Source organism: Carettochelys insculpta, chromosome 7 (genome assembly GCF_033958435.1).
Source record: "Carettochelys insculpta isolate YL-2023 chromosome 7, ASM3395843v1, whole genome shotgun sequence".
Classification (NCBI taxonomy): domain Eukaryota; kingdom Metazoa; phylum Chordata; order Testudines; family Carettochelyidae; genus Carettochelys; species Carettochelys insculpta.
Window position 1 is genome coordinate 75,409,719 of NC_134143.1, and position 19,026 is coordinate 75,428,744.

At 55.8% G+C, this 19,026-nt stretch overlaps 1 protein-coding gene across 5 annotated transcripts in view; it reads right to left on the bottom strand.

The window, feature by feature from the left end:
* Nucleotides 1–19,026, bottom strand: part of HPSE2 (heparanase 2 (inactive)) — a 225,299-nt gene that overhangs the window by 77,844 nt on the left and 128,429 nt on the right. For all 5 annotated transcript variants that reach the window (XM_074999988.1, XM_074999987.1, XM_074999992.1 and 2 more), the window contains 2 exons: nucleotides 7,611–7,784; nucleotides 6,749–6,920 (listed from right to left, as the gene is read on the bottom strand). In XM_074999988.1, coding sequence (XP_074856089.1) covers nucleotides 6,749–6,920; nucleotides 7,611–7,784 — 346 coding nt within the window. The remainder of the gene's footprint in view (nucleotides 1–6,748; nucleotides 6,921–7,610; nucleotides 7,785–19,026) is intronic.

Sequence of the window (19,026 nt, forward strand, 5' to 3'; positions counted from 1 at the left end):
GGCTCAGGCCTGTGTTTGGGCCTATTCCCCCCTGCAGCCTCACAGACATGTCCCAGCCACACAGTGTTCCTCAAGCCCAGCAACTGGCCCAGAGCCATTCACCTGCCCAAGGGAACAAGGCACAGGACCCTCTCTGGGGTGCCACCCTGCCTCCAAGAAGAGAGGAGCTGGCTGGTGGGATTCTGGGGGACGACTGGCTGCGCCGCAGTTCTGCAGAAAACACCCAGGGCATTGCAATGGATGGGAGGCTGAATATGAGCCAGCAGTGGCCCTTGTAGCCAAGAAGGCTAATGGCACAGTGGGGTGCATTAGGAGGTGCTCTGCCAGCAGACCTAGGGAAGTGATTATTCCTCTTTATTCGACACTGGTGGGGTGACATCTGGAGTACTGTCCAAGTCTGGGGCCCCCCTTACAGAAAGGATGGGGATGCACTGGAGAGAGCCCAGCAGAGAGCAAAAAAATGATTAGGGGCTGGAGCACATGACTCATGAGGAGAAGCTGAGGGATTTGGGTTCAGTTAGTCTGCAGAAGAGAAAAGTGAGGCAGGATTTGGTAGCAGGCTTCAACTGTCTGAAGGGGGATCGCAAAGAGGATGGAGGGAGGCTGTTCTCAGTGGTGACGGATGGCAGAACAGGGAGCTATGGTCTGAAGCTGCAGTGGGGGAGGTCTAGGGGGTGGTCGGGGGCCCATCCCCTCAGTCACACAGGCTACTGCAAGCACATAACCCCAGCCTCTCTGCTCTCTCTACTGGCTGTGTTACCTACAAAGTGAAGTTCAAGGTCTTGGTCATAGAATCATAAACCCACAGAATATGAGGTTGAAAAAGACTCCAGGAGTTCATCTAGTCTAACCCCCTGCTCAAAGCAGGACCATCCCCAACTAAATCAGAGTCAGGGCTTTGTCAAGATGGGATTTAAAAACCTCTGGGGATGGAGATTCCACCATCTCTCTAGGTAACACATTCCACAGCTTTGACACCCTCTGGCTATGTCTCCATGTGCCCCAAACTTCGAAATGGCCATGCAAATGCGGCTCCCATGAGCTGATGGGAACAAGGGGACTTCGAAGTAGGCGGGGTCCTTTTGAAAAGGAGCCCCGTCTGGACGAGCCGCGCGGTGGCGAGGCGCGTCAATTTCGAAGTGCCGCGGCCGCCCGCATGCTAATGAAGCGCTGAATATGCATTTCAGTGCTTCATTAGTAAACTTCGAAATGGCCATTAGCGTGGCCATTTTGTAGTTTGGGGCACGTGTAGACATGGCCTCCTAGTGAAATAGGTTTTCCACATATCCAGTCTAGACCCTTCATCCCACACACCCACTTGAGACCTTTGCTCCTTGTTCTGCTGTCTGCATCCACTGAGAACAGCCTAGGTCCCTCCTCTTTGGAGCCACCTTCAGTTAGTTGAAGGCTGCTATCAAATCCCTCCCACCCCTGCTTCTCTTCGTCAGATTAAATAAGATCTCTTCTTATATTCAATATGTTTAAGGACCTAGGCCCAGCTCCTCGAGACTTGGAGACTGGTAAAACACTTTGCTCCTTGAGCATCATGAAACGTTCCACCGTAAGGGCAAAGCAGAGCTGTGTGGGAGACAGAGCTTTTCCTAAAGGCAGTCCCACTCGAGCTAAGGTCCATCGTGGATTCCCCACTTCTGTTCCAAGGGCCAGGGGTTCTGCTCCAGCCAGTGTCCCCTAACGCACATGCACAGCAGCATGGGCACTCAAACAACTAGAAGCTTCCCCAGCAAACTCTCAACAAAAGAACAAGCCACATGTGACCGATGTCAGCCAAATCTCTGAATACGCTCCTTGAAGGTGTCCCCAGTGTCTGGAAGGCTTCTGGGGACACTGCCGAGAGGGTCAAATTGGGGTGAATTGCTTAGAGATGGGGCCCCACTACAAGGCACCGAACCAGTCACACAGAGCACTTCTGTTTACCACACTGGCAAATCAGAAACCACACAGGCAGTTCCCTCAGACACTCCAGCTTTCCTGCACCACAACCATTCCCACGCTTTGTACGGATGAGAGGTTGTGAAAACCAACCTTACCAAACCTGAACAGGTTCTTCCAGTCCCAAAGGACCAGCCACCCCCCTAGGTCAATGTACACCTCAGCTGTTACCCAAAAAAGCACGCTGGGCCCGTCCTTTGGCATCTCACACCTCAGGGCTTATGAATAAGAAGGAAAAAAAGGTGTGAGTACAATGGTTAAAGCAATGAAATCACACACACTGATGCAAAGCTCTTGGCACAGTCTGCGGCAGAGAGGGAATAAACTGCAGTCTGGGACCGCCCTTTGTTCGGCCCGGCTGTCGGTCCTTCCGGGCTCAGTTCATAGCAGAGATATTCCAAAGCGATGAGCCCGAGTGGAGACCAAGGGCCCTTTTCCACCACTGCCTGTGTGGAGGGACTCCCTGTTCTCACTGCAGACAAGTGTGTCCCAACAGGGGGTTTGTCACGTGACTGAGTCACCGTGCCTGGCTCAGTCCCTTTTAGGCAGCAGCCATGGGTCAGGTGCTGGTCTGAGCGTTCACAGCAAAGCCCGTCACACGTGGAGCCGCCCTGCCGAAGGCCTGTTGTCAGCCAAGTGTTGCTGGTCGCGTGACTAGGGACCTCTCCCGATAGGCTGGCCAAGTCCCCTGGAAGCAAATGTCTGAAATCCAAGTACAGAGCCAACAGGGCTGACTGCAAACACAGCAATGACGCAGGCGCGTGAGCAGTGCACACAGAACCAGCGAGTCACCAGCTTTCCTAGACACCTGCCTGGGCCCACTTCTGTTCAAGGGTTTGTGCAGACCTAGAACAGTGGTTGCAACGATGATTTGTATGTCCACCTCACAATGCAGCAATGCCACGGCCAGCGCTACAGCTGTCAGGGTGGAATAAGGACCTGTGTCGACTAGACAGAGCCGAGCCCCAGGGAACTGGGTAGCAGGAAGCAGAGGTAGCTCTCCCACACACGCCTGCCACAAGTGGCCCTATGGGCTTCCCATTCCGTGACCTGATGGACGTCCCAGCCTTGGCACTGGCGTGCACTGTCTGCCTTGGCCTCGTTGGCAGGCTGTGCTCAGGCAGAAGCCAGGCGTATTCAGCGTCCTATGGAGCATCCTGCAATGGCCGCAGGAGCCAGACGCACAGAAATATGACTGGCTGCAACACAGGTATGTGCTTCCCTAACTGCGATCCAGAGTGACTCACGAGTCAGCGCTGCTGCCAGCTTAGGGACGCCCAGGACGCAGCCTCTTCGAGTGGCTGCCGGAAGACTTGGAGAGTCCGGAGTCTGGGGATGCCTCTGCACAGCACCAACAATGCAGCTCTGTTACCGTCTTCCTTTCCTGCACTGCAGGGTGCCCGGGCCATGCATTGCTCCACGTGTCAACTGAGCGCTACGAGCAGCTACCGCTGTTCCTTGCGACCCACCCAAGAATGCTGCTGCCCTGGGACTCCCAGCACTGGGTGCACAGCCATAGCTGACATGTCTGCGCTCTGACTGCTCAGGCTCTGCCAATGGGCTAATTAGCACCTCATCAAACTGGACTGTGTGTTGTGCCTGCAGAAAGTCCCTCTTGCCCCATTGCACTCACAAGCACGTGCCGAGTCCCCTGCTCAGCAGCCTAGAGCCATTAAGCAAAAGAGGCCAGTGGTCGGTTCTCGGCCAGCCGAAATCAGAGCGTCAGCTCCTGTCAAGCAATGGGAGGACAAGACTCAACACGGCGCTCCCCAGGGCACGGGTGAGGCCTTTCGCCTCCCACTTTGCTCCCCCACCCTCAACACGGGCACCGACCTTCCACCCGCCGGGGCTGCACGGGGAAACAGCCAGCCTGGAGCCGGCAGAGCCTGGCTCTGTGTCCAGACAGGCCGGGCAAAGGCGGCCTTGGTCACGACGCCTTCGGCAGCCCTACCAGTGCTCACTTGAGCTCCAAGGTGAATTGAGCAGCAGCAGCAAACTGCTCATCACCAATCTCCTCCCTCTGGGCCCATCCGCCCCAGGGCCAAAGGGGGGGTGCAATGCTCAGTATCACATGGGTCAGGTGCCGGCCTGAGAGCCGCTCTCTACGGCAGGCATGCCTTCACTTGGAGTGCGCAGTGTGACCGCACCTGGAGACAGGCTCCCGGCAGCTCTCACCTGGCTCCTGTGAAAGCCGAGCGCTGTTGCGGCGTGTGAGCGGAGGGAGGGCATGTATCGCTCTGAGCCCCCAGGGATGCATACAGGGCGACCAGCCCCTCTGGCCACTTGTGCCTTGGAGGCTACTTGTGCAGTGGAGAGCCGCTATGGGCCTGCTTGCTCCAGCCCGGCTGCATCCCCAGCCCCAGTGCTGACACGGGTCCCTGAAGCCACAGGTCAGCATCCCCCATCCCCCACCCCCTGCGTGGGGAGCTCAGGCTCCAAGGGAGCAGCTCCCCAGATTGCAGACGCGGGAGGGGTGAATGCAACTTTGCACCTTTCCATGCCGGGCTGGTGTGATGGAGTGGGGGTGCATGTGAGCGACAGGCTGAGCAGCGCCCACCGGCTGCGGCTGGCCCCTGGGGCTGTAACCACAGCTGGCAGGTAACCCCTCTGTCCCCACACAAGGAGCGCTGGGGGGCCAGTTGGGTTTGAATTAGAGGTGGGCAGTTAGTGAGCTAGGCTGGAGGCTGGAGAGGTACAAAGCAGGCTGGGCCGAGCCAGGGGCTCCAGGCCTGGGGTTCCAGGCCTGGGGTTCCCTCTGGGGGATCTCCTCCCCCCAGCGTGGTCAGACGGACCGTGTCTGGCTGCTGTGCTGACGAGACTGCACCCCTGCTGAGTGAGAGTCACTCCTGGCTGTGGGTGGGGTGCAGAGCCTCGGACCCCTGAACCCTGCTACATCTGGCCAGGACCCAGGTCAGCTCTGGGCCCAAGTCGGAGCTGCCTCCCACTGCTTCAGGTTGCACCTGGCTGTCCATGGCCCCCTGGCTCCAGGACACAGCTGTTACATCGGAGCCTTGGGGTGGGAGCAGTGCAGACACACGGAGGCTGGGACCCCCCCAGGGGCTGCTTAAGGCAGTTCTGCTCCTCAGTGCTGCTGGAGCAGAGCTGAGATCTGGTCGTGCCGCTCTCCGGAGCACACCAGGGATTGCACTTGTGCTGTTTATTGTCCAGGCCAGATTATTCGTGCAGCTGTTATCGAAGTCTGGACACAGCTCCGCTCCCCACCGAAGGCACCAGCACCTCTCCTTGCCCAGCCCCCCACACGGCAGCTTTTGCTCAAGGTCCTGCAGGTCCTGTTCAGGAGCATTTACCTTCCCTGTCCCCGAGGGCTCCTGCAGCTGTCCTGGGCCTCTTGGTGCAGCTGCTTGTGCTCACCACCCTCCACTCCTCTTCTCCCCTGTGGCCTCCCCTGCTTCTAGGCCTGGCAAAGCCTCACTGCCCACCACGCTATGCACACGCCCTCCCGCACCTCCGCCGGCTCCCGCACACACTTCTGCCATCCTGGGCATCTCAAGCCCAGTGCAGAGGGTGGCTAGAGCCAGCCTGGAGCCCCACTGTTCCCTGAGCCTGGGAGGCCCTGGCCCGACTCAGTTGCTTAGTGCCGTTTGACGGCACAGCCAGCCTGCCCGAGGAGCTGCGCCTGCGCGACGGAGGGGGGCGGGGGGCCTGCCCCAGCCCTGGATCCTGCTTCTGAAGGGGAAAGTAAGAATTTAGTGCTCCTGCTGTACCTCAGTGAAATACATCAGCGGCTTAGAACGGGTCACCTGAACCTGTCCTTAGCTAGAACCCTGATGAGAACGGTCCCCGCTCCGCACACCTTCCCTGGGCTCAGATGGAGCAAGCGGCACTCGCGGCACAAAGCAGAGCCCGGCAGCACGTCAACAGCCCGGCCCGGCCCCCGTCTCTGCGTTGGTCTGAACGGCAGGACGAGGGAGATGGGATGCTCAAGCGGCGCAGCACAGCACAGCAGCGTCTCATGGAAACATGCAACGGGCGTACACTGCAGGGAGGGGGGTTTAGGCTGGACATTAGGGAAAGCTTCCCAGCAGTCGGGTGGTTACACACTGGAATAAACTGCCTGGGGAGGCTGCAGAATCTCCATCGCTGGAGATAAATTAAGGACAAGTTGGATAAGTATCTAACAGGGATGCTCTATCCTAGCCGGCACTGGGCCCTGCCCTCACCAATGACCTCTCAAGGCCCCTTCCAGGTCCCGTGTTCTATGGTTCTTCTGGCCTATGAAGAGACCCACGGGCGGCTCACTGCTGCTCCTCCACTAATTAGCACCCTAGTACTGCTGTCACCTGCCTGGCTGTTGTGTGGAAACGTTCCGGTCAGGACCTTGGCCCCGGGCGCTGGAGAGACAAAGAACAAGTGGCCCTGTCGCGCCGGAGAGACAAACAATTTTATTGAGTGGTGATGGGCTTTGGGAGGACCTGGGTCTGTCCCATGGGAGCTCACTACCTAAGAAATACACCTCTCAGTCTCGAAGGTGCTCCAGGGCTGCCTGTGCTTTGTGATGCTACGGCCTGACGCAGCTGCCCCGGGAAACTGGAGGGAGTCTCTGTCGGAGGAGCTCAGCAGCTAAGCAGGGTCCCAGCGCACACGTGAAGACTCAGCTCAGAAGGGACACACCTGCACTGGCCTGGCTCTGCTCCTGGGGGATGCAGGCCACCCCCACCACACTCCAGACACGCCTGGCCTCTGGCGCACCGTTACGCTGCCTCACAGCCTCCGGGGCTGGGGCCTCCCTGCCAGGGGAGGGGTGAGTGCAGGACCGGGATCTGCGCACATCGCTTACCCCTCCAGGAGAGCGAGGACATTCTTCCTGGGCCGCCCCGTGTTGGGCCCGTAGAGACTGGCTCTGGCGTAGGTGCGGATCGGCTGCAGCAGACTCTTCAGCTGGAGATAGTCTTTTCCCAGCTGACTGCCATTCACGGCGTGGCCGGTCAGTGTCCGGTAGTTGTTGGGCTCTGGGAAAATGAAGATCAGAAAGCAGCTCAGCCACCCTGGAGACGGACTTACAGCTCATGGCCCCACCGCCAAAGGGCCCCAGCTCTGCCTGGGGCCCCTGGCCGGCTGTGCACTGAGGCTCAGTCTGTGCTGCAGCTCCTCCATTGGCAGAGCCCATGAGTGCAGGCGACACAGGGAGGGCTCTGCTGAAAACGCCCTGGCGCCATAGCCACAACTCTGCAGCTGACCAAATTCCCAAGCAGACAGCTGGAGGTCGGCAGAAGAATTCATCCATCAGCCTCGACACCACCCTGGGCACGGGGGGCTCTCTCCAGAGATTTCTCCCGACACCAGCGAGTGGCTGCACTGGAGTGATTCAAGTCAGCGGCTGGGTACGCGGAGGCCTTCCAGGGGGTACATCTGCTCCTCTGGATATCGGCCCAGTCTTACCGCTGCTACCCGAAAAGCGCTAGCGAGGCCAGTGCAGCCTGCGCCTTGTTCACGCGGCCCTGGAAGTGCAATTGTTATAATCCAATCGATTTGTTCTGTAGTTCTAGGGCCCAAAGGAGGAAGGGCGCTGTGCACTGTTATGTAGGGCTACGGGCCAGGCTCGCTGTGACCTGCAGGTGTTTGGGTCCGAGGGGGACGGGGCTGTCCGTCCGGGCCATGCCGTGCGAGGTGCTGCCGGCACGCTGGCCCGGCACACTCACCGTTGCCCAGCTCCCAGGAGATGTTGTACTTCTTGCTGGCGCTGTACTTCAGCAGGCTGAGCGCGTTGGAGCTGTCCCAGGAGTTGTTGGGGTTCCGGCACAGGGCGTTCAGTGCAAAGATCAGGTGGAGGCCGGAGCAGTCGGCGAAGTTGTAGAGTTTGTCTAGAGACCTGGCTGGGAAGAAACGAAAACCAGCTTGTAACTCAAATGCCGAATGGTGCCCAGCAGCCCGGAGCTCCGTGACAGGCCCCAGCTCCTGCCCCTCTGAGCACCGCCTCCAGCGCAATGCTGCCCTGAGGCAGAGGGGCCTCCCGCTGAACCAGGGAGGCTCCTCCCTCTCATTCCGGGGGGTGGAGCTAGGCTGCGCCCACCCCCACAGGAAGCGTAAAGGGTGGGCCGTGGAGCTCAGCTGGGCTGCAGCTGCTGGGGGAGACGGATGCCTTGTGCCTGCACCCGAGGCTGGAGCCGGAAGGGGAGCCATGCCGAGCCAAGGCCTGGCCAGAGCCGCTGGAGCCGCCAGCTGACAGACCCTGCGTTGCCCTGCTGCCTGAGGGCTGCAGCCTCAGACTGTGTGCTGCGCTGCCTGGGCCCCTACACTGTTCTCTGCTCTGCCCTACCTGCGGCTGAGCACCCAGACTGCTTTCTGCTCTGCCCAGCCCACAGGCCTGAGCTTCCTGGGCTGTCTGATGTTTTGCCCTGCCGGGTGCTCAAGTCCCTACACCTTTCTTAGGGGGTGGCACGCACAGACTGTGTATAGCCTATCCCTTAAGCCAGAGTCCGTTCTCCCGGCCGCCAGGGCCCCAGATAGTGAGGCAGAGTGGGAGGAACCACCGTGACCCCATCACACACCTGCAGCCAGGTAAATGCATGGGGCCTTTTAAATTGGGGCACCATTCCAAGGCTGCTCACACTTGCCTCTAGCAAGGGACCGTGCCTGGGACCTGCTTCAGCTACGTCCCCAGACAGAGAGCTGGCCAGGGAGCCGCAGCCTTTTCTCTGTGAAGCACCTGCCTGTACTTTGCTCAGCTGGGGTCCCACCAGGCTGGACTCCTGCACCACAGCGCACTGGGCCCGCTTGGGAAGGCAGCAGCAGCCGTCAGCTGGCCTAGAACGCAGCATCCCCCTGCCCCAGTTGAACGTGCTGCTGCCAGGAGTTCAGTCTGCGAGTCTCCCAGAGGCAGGGCCGAGGCTTTGAACCCCAGCCCAGGGCTAGTGCTGGGCACAAGCAGACTCAGTCACTGCTTAGGGCCCCAAGGCGTTCAAGCCCATCCGCCTGAATTGTCAGCATGTGTTACGGGGCACGTGGTAGACACACTTGCACGGGGCCCCAGAGCTCTAGTCTCACTGCCGCCGGGGCTGGCGAGAGGCCTGGCTGGGTTTCGCTTTGAGCACGAAGGTGCTTCTTGTGGTTCTGAGTTCAAGCTTTGGAAGTGCCAGGGTCCAAAGAGGGCTAAGGGGCAGAGAACCCCCTTGCAGCCGCTCCCTGAGCCCCCACAGGGCCCTGGGCAAGTTAGTAAGAGAATCCCGCAACTTCCTTCCCCCGAGCTCTCCTGCCGTGCCCACTCCCAGGCACCTGCCTCCCTGTCTCCAGACAAGCGACAACACGGGCTCCCCAGCCATCTTTCCCTCTGCCCGGGAGGAGAGGGCTTTTATTTCCCAGGTTGGGGCCTTCTGATGGGAGGCCAGCGGTCCCTAGAATCTTCAGTTTCTTGGGGGGTGCTTTGCCAGGGTCGTCCTGGAATCCCCGGGAGAGGGCAGGGGCAGGACCGGACAGAGTTCTCTGCTGCGGCTGGCGGCTTGTCGCGCCACGGTTTGCTTGGCAAGGAAAAGCCGTGCGTGTTTGCGCAGAGGGTGGTCATGGGCAGCACTCCCTCTAACATTTGCCATCAATGGGCAGAATGAATTGTGTTATGTGCCCCAAGGCACGTGTGGACGTGCACTGCCAATGGAAACACGTGGCACCCCCTGCGAGTGGCCGTGGGCACTCTGCTAGTCAGCTGGGCAGCATTTGACTCTCTCCTGGATGGCCGGCCAAGCTGTCGGCTGACGGGGAGCACTGGACACGGGGGAGGCAGGGGCAGCTGAAATACAGAGGGAGCCAGGAATATGCCCTATGTCCCCACTGATGCTCACTGTGCTCAGGAAGGCCAGAGAGGTCCTGGCTGGCAACAGTTTGCAGTGCTGAAACCTGCGGTTGAAGCTGCCCTTCACTGAACGGCAAGGTCTCCGAGGAGCAGGCTCAGCAGCTTCGGCACTGTGTACATCCACAGCCAGCGTGCTGATCCTCCAGCCAGGAGGGAATGGGACCGTAGAACTGCAAGCACTGGGGACGAGCCTGCTCCTCCCTACTGCAGCTCCTCTTTGTGGGAAGGGACTCCCGAGGATGGAGTACTGCAGAAAGGGAGCGGGGGTGGGGGGGTCAGAGTGCACCACAAGCTAAATACGAGTCAACAGGGCGACCCTGTTGCAAAAAAGCAAACATGATTCTGGGATGTTTGAAATGGAGAGTCGTCATTCTTCCGCTCTGCTCAGCACTCATTAAGCCTCAGTTGGAGTATTGTGTCCAGGTCTGGGCACTACATTTCAAGAAAGATGTGAAGAAATTGGAGAAGGTCCAAAGAAGAGCAACAAGAATGATCAAAGGTCTAGAGAAAGTGAGCTCTGAGGGAAGACTGAAAGAACAGGGTCTTTGCCCATGAAAGCTTATGCTCCAATATACGTTAATCTAATTGAAGTATTGTGTCCAGTTGTGGGCACCGCATTTCAATACACGTGGAGAAATTGGAGAGGGCCAGAGAAGAGCAAAAAGATGATGAAAGGTCTAGAGAACATGAGCTGTGAGGGAAGACTGAAAGAGCTGGGCTTGTTTAGTTTAGAAAAGAGAAGACTTAGAGGGGACATGATAGTGGTTTTCAAGTACCTAAAAGAAGGTTACAAGGAGGAGGAAAAAATATATTGCTCTCCTTGGCCTCTGAGGACAGGACAAGGAGCAATTGGCTTAAACTGCTGCAAGGAAGGTTTAGGTTGGACATTAGGAAAGGTGTCCCAACTGTCAGGGAGGTTAAACACTGTAATAAATTGCCTGGGGAGGTTGTGGAATCTCCGTCACAAGAGATATTTAAGAGCAGTTTAGATAGACACCTACTGGGACCAAGTTGGGAGGGGTTGCAACTGCTTTGGTGGATAGGGTCATAATTCAAAATGATCCGGATAAATTGGAGAAATGGTCTGAGGGAAACAGGATGAAGTTTAATGAGGACAAATGCAAAGTGCTCCACTTGGGAAGGAAGAATCAGTTTCACACATACAGAATGGGGAGAGACTGTCTAGGAATGAGTACAGCAGAAAGGGATCTAGGGATTATAGTGAACCACAAGCTAAATATGAGTCAACAGTGTGATGCTGTTGCAAAAAAAGCAAACGTGATTCTGGGATGCATTAACAGGTGTGTTGTGAACAAGACATGAGAATTCATTCTTCCTCTCTACTCTGCGCTGGTTAGGCCTCAGCTGGAGTATTGTGTCCAGTTCTGGGCACCGCAGTTCAAAAAAGATGTGGAGAAACTAGAGAGGGTCCAGAAAAAGAGTGACAAGAATGATTAAAGGTCTAGAGAATGTGACCTATGAAGAAAGGCTGAAAGAATTGGGCTTGTTTAGTTTGGATAGGAGAAGATTGAGGGGTGACATGTTAGAGGTTTTCAGGTATCTAAAAGGGAGGAAGGAGAAAACTTGTTCTTCTTGGCCTCTGAGGATAGAACAAGAGGCAACGGGCTTAAACTGCAGCAAGGGAGGTTTAGGTTGGACATTAGGAAAAAGTTCCTAACTGTCAGGGTGATCAAACAGTGGAATAAATTGCCTGGGGAGGTTGTGGAATCTCCATCACTGGAGATATTTAAGAACAGGTTAGACAGATGTCTATCAGGGATGGTTTAGATAGTACTTGGTCCTACCATTGGGGCAGGGGGCTGGACTCGATGGCCTCTCGAGGTCCCTTCCAGTCCTAGTGTTCTGTGATTCTATGATTCTATCGGGGATGGTCTAGAGATTGTAGATGGGCTTGGTCCTGCCATGAGTGGACTTGATGGCCTCTCAAGATCCCTTCCTGTTCTAGTGTTCTGTGACAGAACCTCTTTGTTTACGCTCGCTGGCATCTTCGTTGCCAGGAAGGGTCTTTGAACTGTCTGTGGCAGCCCCTTGTAGAGTAGGGCGACAGCTGACCAGCAACGCCGTCATCTGTGTGTCAGGTCTGATGTGTGGTTCTCCTAGTTAAAGCTTGTAGTCTCCACCCAGCATGTGTGTTTGTGGGGGTGAGTTTTCATGGCAGTGTACTACGCACATCCTGAAAACAGAGGACACCCTGCCTGGAAACGTGGAAAAAACCCATATTTGTTTCAAGCCCGTAGCTTAGTGTAGTGTGTTGGTCACCCAACTCCCGTGAAATAAGCCTTAAACCCAGCCCTAAGTGGGCCTGGGGCCAATCAGAAAAGAGCTAGAGACAGCCAATTAGGACATGGCTAGGCCCTATAAGAAGGGCGCCTGGCAAGGAGGAGCTCATGCACTCTTGCTCCAGCTGTGGAGCAGGAAGGACCTGGTTGCCTGGAAGCTCAAGAGGATATCTGTGGCAGAACAGTGCTGAGGAATGGCAGGCAGAGGTGGGGAGCTCTGGCCAGGCAAATTCCCAGGCTGGGGCTTGCTTTCTAGGCCTGAGGGTACTAAGGCTGCAGGGAGGCAGCCAGAGAAGAAGGCAGCAGATCCACCCCCCTTGTGAATGATGATTGGCCATTTCAGACGGCAGGGTGCCCCGGGTCAAGGGCTAGAGCCGTGTGTCCCAAATGGCGTTCCGTGGAGCCCTGGGGTTCCGCAGGGAAAATAAGGGGTCAGCAGCCTGTGGCTCTGGAGCTGTGCGTGGCTCTAAGGCAGAGGCTGGCAACCAAAATAGTCAGAACCATTTTATTTTTACTTTGGTAAAAACTCAATAATTCAAGAGCCACAACGCATGTGAATGCGACAGTCCTTCATCAATAATGGCAAACCAGACTCTTTCCTAACCCCTGGTTTAAGAACCACGCGCACACGATGATTCGCAAGGCGATGCATGTTTACTGCAGGGCAGGCACAAACCTTTTGCTTATTCTGTTTCCTGACACTTTGCAGGGGCGTGTTTGCAGTACTGGCTTCTTGACTTCCACTCCCAACCTCACTTTAATTACACCAATTTCACTTGACGTTTAATTTCAGTTCTTTCTGACAATGGCCATTGCCCTGCCCAGCAGGAAAGCTACAAGCTTCCTTCTCCTTTTCCAGATCAGGACTTTATTAGCAACGTGATCAAAACACAGCTGCGGTATCGCATCCCACAACGCACTGCACATGTTAAAGGGGAAGTCACCCAGCCTTTTGTGATCACATATCCATCACTGTTTAGAGATGAGTCGTTCACTGTCGGGCTTTGAGACGTTCACCGTTTATTGAAAATAATCAGGAGGGTTTTTTTTTTACTTTGCCGTTGCAGCGTCAGCAGCCACACAAGCCCTTAAAGAGCTGCACATGGCTCTGTCGCTGCAAGTTGTAGACCCCCTGCTCTGAGGAATCATTTGCAGCATCAGAGGCTGCCGCCGCTCACTCCTCTGCGGTGCCCTACCCTGCCCCTGCTGCAACAGTAGAGCTAAATGCAATTGGTTTCATGGCCGGCAGGGCAGCGGGAGGGATCAGGCCATTAAACCCACTGAATTTAACTCCATTATTTCAGTGGTGGCTGGGCAGGGAGCCGCAGGGAGCCTCACTTGCAAAGCAGCCAGCGCAGGCGTGGTGGCGGCCGGGGAGCCAAAGGCTATCCAGAAGGGGAGCCAGACAGGTCCTTCGAGTCTTGTGTTGGCCTCGCCTTTCATTGGCTACGACTGGCCTCTGGCGTTGCCATGGGGTGGCCAATGAAATCTGGCCCTGGGGACTAGAGTCGGAGCAGCAGTGGTGGCTAAGGTAGGCTTGGCTGCGCCGTCGGGAGAGGTGACGGGTGGAGCTAACTTGGGTGCAGTTTGTTCAGGCGGGGTTCGTCTGGGGGCCCCTTTGGGTGGATAGTCTAGTCCCAGGGACCAGTCTGGGGCTGAGGCGGGTTAATCCTGGGGCTGGGAGGTCTTAAGCCACATGCGCCGGTTATTAGGGGTTCTGCAAAATTCTGTTGCGTTTAAAAGGGTTCCGGGGCCATAAGAAAATGGGGAAACCCTGGCCTAGATGATGCCTGGCCGTGGGTCACTGCAGCAAGGTGGGTACAGGGGGCTGGGGTTCCCTAGGAGGGGAGAACCCATGGTAAAGAGGGCCCCACACCTGAAAGCCCAATGCTGGGGGCAGAGCATAACTGGTCATCCAAAAGGAGTCAGGACCCAGGCAAGTATGGGCTGGGGCACAAGCTATTCTTCTACTTTCATAACTGAACTGCCTGGCCTGGAGATCCTGGGACTCTGAACTGCCAGCCCCAGAGCTCAGCACGGCTGGGCGCATGGCGGCTGAGGCATGGAGCACGAAGCACCAGCCACTCAGGTTGGCACCTCCAGCAGCCCAGTGCTCCCAAAGATTGGGCTATGGGTCACACTGTGCAACACAGACCCCTTGCCCCCTTGTGCACTGGGACAGCTAGGAGATCCACTCCCTCACCTGACACCAGAGGGTGAGAATAGCCCCACCTGGGCCCCCCAACCCGGATCCTGCTGTCAGGCACCTTAGCGCTGTTCTGGGTGCGCAGTTCCCCCTTCTCGGAGATGTTAGCGCATGATGAATCATCTCAGAGCAGCTTCTGCCTTCAGCCCCTCCTTCCCCATTTCTGCACACAGACCTCTGCTTTCTCAGGAGCCCTACACCTCCTAAATCTGACGCAGACAACCATAAATCTGAAACTCTGAAAAACACCCTGCAGGCAGGGCCGGCTGTCTCCTCCAGCACAGAACAGGCTGGGGGTGGAGAACCGGGGAAACCAGCAAGAGCTGCAGAGGAGAACCGGTCAGCAGATGCTAAATAGACATCGGCTGCAGCAAGTTTATTCTGTGGAAATCTTTGTGCAGCAAATTGCTTCCTCGCTTCCCTGGGGCAGATTTACTTCCTCCTCAGGTCGCAGCCAACACTCCTCATTCCCGGTGCATTGCATGCACGCAAAAGTTGCAAAGTGGGCCGAGAACAAGTGAATGAGTCTCCTGCGCTCACTTTGCCTCTTGCGTTGTGTGTGTGTGTGTTAGCGATGTAGCTGAGTGTGGCTCTGAAATAGGGTCGGTACTTTGACGGAAGTCCTGGGAAGTTCTTCCCAGCTAATTACATCCCCATTGTCTCCACACTCTGCTTTCTAGGGTGAGGTGTAGGGCTGGGGGTAGACATGCTGCAAGCTTTAAGTGGAATCAGGTGCTGCTTTCCCTGCAGGGAAGTCTGGAAAATGTCAGAGCCCTTCAAGTAACAGGTACTGGCAGACAAACATGGAGCACTTCCCGCCCAGCCCAGCCCAGCCTCCTCCAACACTCCCGCGCCTGCTCACATTTTCCTCTTGTCGCTCTTTTAATTGGGCCATTTATTGCTTTCTTTTACTTGAGAAACTTCTCAGCTGAGCACTTGGACCTGGTGCAGGCTGTTCTGTGAACGCAGGCGGAGCAGGGGGGTCCATTTCCTCTCTCTTCCCCCGCAGGCCGGGAAGCACTGCCTGAGTCGATCGTCGCCGGGAAGCCCTCCCATGCCCAGGCAAGCGGCATAGGGACACGCGAGGCTTGGAGAACAGTCCCCGCCAGGCACCCAGACCCAAAGAGTAAAAGGAGTGCTCAAGAGGAAGCAGCAGGAGGGAGTTCCACGTGCTGTTAGATGCAGAGAGCTGAAACAAGTGTGCTGGGGCTGGAGGGCCTCGGGGGGCTGGCTGGGGAGCTGGGAACTGTGTTCAGGGGTCAGAAGACCCCACCTGTGAATGCACAGGCAGCAGGAGAATTCCTGTAACCATGGAGATCATACTGTGTTTCTTGGGCAGGGCCGAGAGAGGGAAAGCAGACTGACGGTGCACTGAGAAGCCCTCGGACTCCATCACACCGGTGCTGCGCCGCTCCCTCCACGCTGGGCTGTCTTGGGCCTGTGTTGCTGATGTAATGCTACACAACTGGCTAGTCTAAAGCAGCCTACAGAGACACACTAAAGCTGCAGCCTCGTTAATTACCAGCGAGCTGCACTTCCTGCAGGGGAGGAGCTGCACGAGCTGGGCAGACGGAATTCTGCCCCCACCAGAAGGGTCGGTTGTGCTGGAAATAGACACCACACGTTTCCTGTTGTTTGTGGACAACCCTTTGATTTAAGCTCCATCAGGTCACTAGACACTGGGCCCCCGAACCAGGGCTGGGCTTTTACCATCCAGTACTGACTGATTCTGATCCCATCTCCCCGCTCAAGTCTCTACTCCCGTCTCTATTCAGAGCTGCCTCCGCCTGCCACCCAGCCCCCGACTCCCACATCTATGTCCTGGCCCCCTCTGCTGCCTGCCTTGCCCCCCACCACCTGTGCCCAGAGCCCGTCCTGGGCCGACTGATGTTAATGACCCTTTGAACCTAAGGTGAAGCTCTGATCTGTAGCGATATACCAGCCAGGTGCTGGCCCCTCCGTGCCGCTCCTCACAAGAACTGGTCCCAGCACCTCCCTGCAGCACGACACCCCCCCCTAGTGCTTTGGAACAGACACACACCATGGCGATGAGACGCCCCCCTCGCTCTGGGGTCTGCAGAGGAGCCCTTTCGTCCAGCTGGAGCGGTCTGCTCCAGGGAGTCAGGCTAGCGCGGCTCCATCTAAGAGTCAGGGCCACGTCACGTCCTCGGGAGAAGGCGACACAGTAGTGCAAGTTGTCAGCGTAGAGCAGCCCCTGGTGACTCCTCAGACAGGAAAAAGGGATGTGACAGACAGGGACGCTTAGGTTTCCTTCACTGGCACCTAGTGGCTATGAATGACTGGGTGTCATCTCGAACACGTTTAACCTCATGAAACCCTGGCCGAGTGGCCTAGTGCAGCACGGATTCTGGTAGCAATCCAATGCCCGCCAGGCTGGCTGGAGAGCGAGACGGACACAGTGCCAACCAAAAGGCATCAGTGCTAGGTTTCAGACGATTGCCCCGGTGTGTCGTGGAGTTTCAAGATTAGAAGTGAAGTCAGAAAGCAGCGGACAGTCTTTTTTCTGTCTTCATCCTCCGAGTTTGATGTAGAAAGAAGAGCAGGAGGGAGCAGAGTCTCAGCTCCTGCCCACTAGCGGGCTGAATGCCCAGCTATCCACTTGCAAATGGGAGCTGTGCTGGGTGGTGTGTTTCCTCAGAGCCGATACCCTGCAGCTGCAGTTCATTCTGGAAGATCTATAGATGGACTATGTGCCCACAAACTGCCATTGCCTTTGGGATTCTAGGAGGAGAGATAGACAGACCTCACCCTGAAAGCTCAGCCGGCTTCCTGGATGCTCTGCATGCCTGTGCTGTCTCCTGCCAAGTTTCCTGTTCACCACCAGTATCTCCCAGGTGGTACTCCAGCCCTGCACAATACTGAGATGCAAGCAACTAGCAAACTGGGCAAAGCAAGAGGAAGACCGACTCCTTCCTTCCCTCAGGGAGAAACTAAGTGATTTAGCCCACAATGCCTGCAAAGGCAGCATTGCTCCCTCCAGGTTATCCTTGAGTGGGCCTTTGCCAAGAAAGCTCATGCTCCAAAATATCAGTTAGTCTATAAGATGCTACAGGACTTCTTGTGGTTTTTGAAGATACAGGCTAACTCAGCTCCCCCTCTGATACTTGACCAAATTAGTTTTAAATGACACACACAACGGGGCCTCCATATTTTCCTATGGGAAATGAGCCAACAGTCCGACAGCCCCACAGAAAGGAGGACGGTCCCAACATTTGGCCTGTATTTTTTCTGCTTCCCCCCTCCCCACACCATTATCCCAAGGTACACCCCTTGGTCTGCCCTACGCAAGCACAGTCCTATGCACTGTTTGCAGCTGTCAAGTCCATGCTTGACAACACCTGCGTCCAACCATCCCATGCCCATATGATATACAGCAGTTCTTTCCATCTTTCTTTGCTGCCGGGGCCCTGATGCTTGAAGGCTCACACACATCCAGCTCCACACAAGTGCACAAACATTTGCAGCGCTGGGGTCTGAGCTTCTATGACCTCTCCTTGCAGAAACTCTGAGCCACACTCCCTCCTCGTCCTCCCTGAGCTGTTGGCTGGTTTCACTGTTCCTCAAGAGCTAACACTGCCTTGTCTTCCCGCCTCTGTCTGCTCCTTGTTCTCTTGTTACCCCTCCAGCAGCAGCTTCAGATGCTCTAGTGGCTAAAATCTGAAAGACTGGAACTCAATTCCCTGCTCCACCAGACTTCCTGTGGCCCAGTTCCTCAACTCTAGTCCTGCCCGGCCTCACCGGAGGAGTTAGGTGAATCAATGCCTTACGCGTTCGGAAGTACTCAGAGACTCTACTGCTGGGAACCATGGAAGTCCCAATTGAAAGAAAATAAACACAACTCACACAGACGGTGTCACAGAGAGTTGGTGGGACAGTATGCCTGACTGTATAGAAGGGTACAGCTTGCGCAGGAAGGACAGGTAGGGAAAAAAGGGAGGCAGTGTTGCCTTACATATTAAAAATATGTACACTTGGACTGAGGTTGAGATGCACATAGGAGACAGACTTGTTGAGAGTTTCTGGGTAAGTTTAAAAGGGAGGTTTCAGGTCAGGGGTCTCTTATAAAACACTTAACCAGGAAGAAGATGAGGCTTTTTTAAAAAACAACAAAATCATCCAAAGCACAGGACTTGTGGTGATGGAGACTTCAGCTAGCCAGACATCTGTTGTGAAAGTAACACAGGGAGGCACAGATTAGCCAACAAGTTCTTGGAACGCATTGGAGGGGGAGCTGCTCTAGATTTTATTTTAACAAAAAGGAAGAATTGGTTGAGAATTTGAAAGTGGAAGGCAGCTTGGGTGAAAGTGATTGTTAAATGATAGAGCTCATAATTCTGAAGAATGGTAGAAGAGAGAACAGCAAAATAAAGACAATGGATTTCAAGAAGGCCAACTTTAGAAAATGTAGGGAGCTGGTAGGTAATGGCCCATGGGAAGCAGGACAAAGAGGGGGGACACTTGAAGACAGCTGAAGATAGTTGGCAGTTTTTCGAAGGGACATTGCTAAGGGCACAAGAGCACATTGTTCCAGTGCATAGAAAAGAGGGGAAGGGTGGCAAGAGACCACCATGGCTTACCCAGAAAATCTGGAATGATCTAAAAAATGAGAAAGCGATCGAGCTAGAGCCACGCGGGGAAACGCGAACCCAGTCTAGTGCATATTGGAGACAAGAGGAAGCCCAAAGATATGGTAGGCCTAACGTTCAGTGAAGAGGGAAAAACAATAAAGAGGAAATGTGGAAATG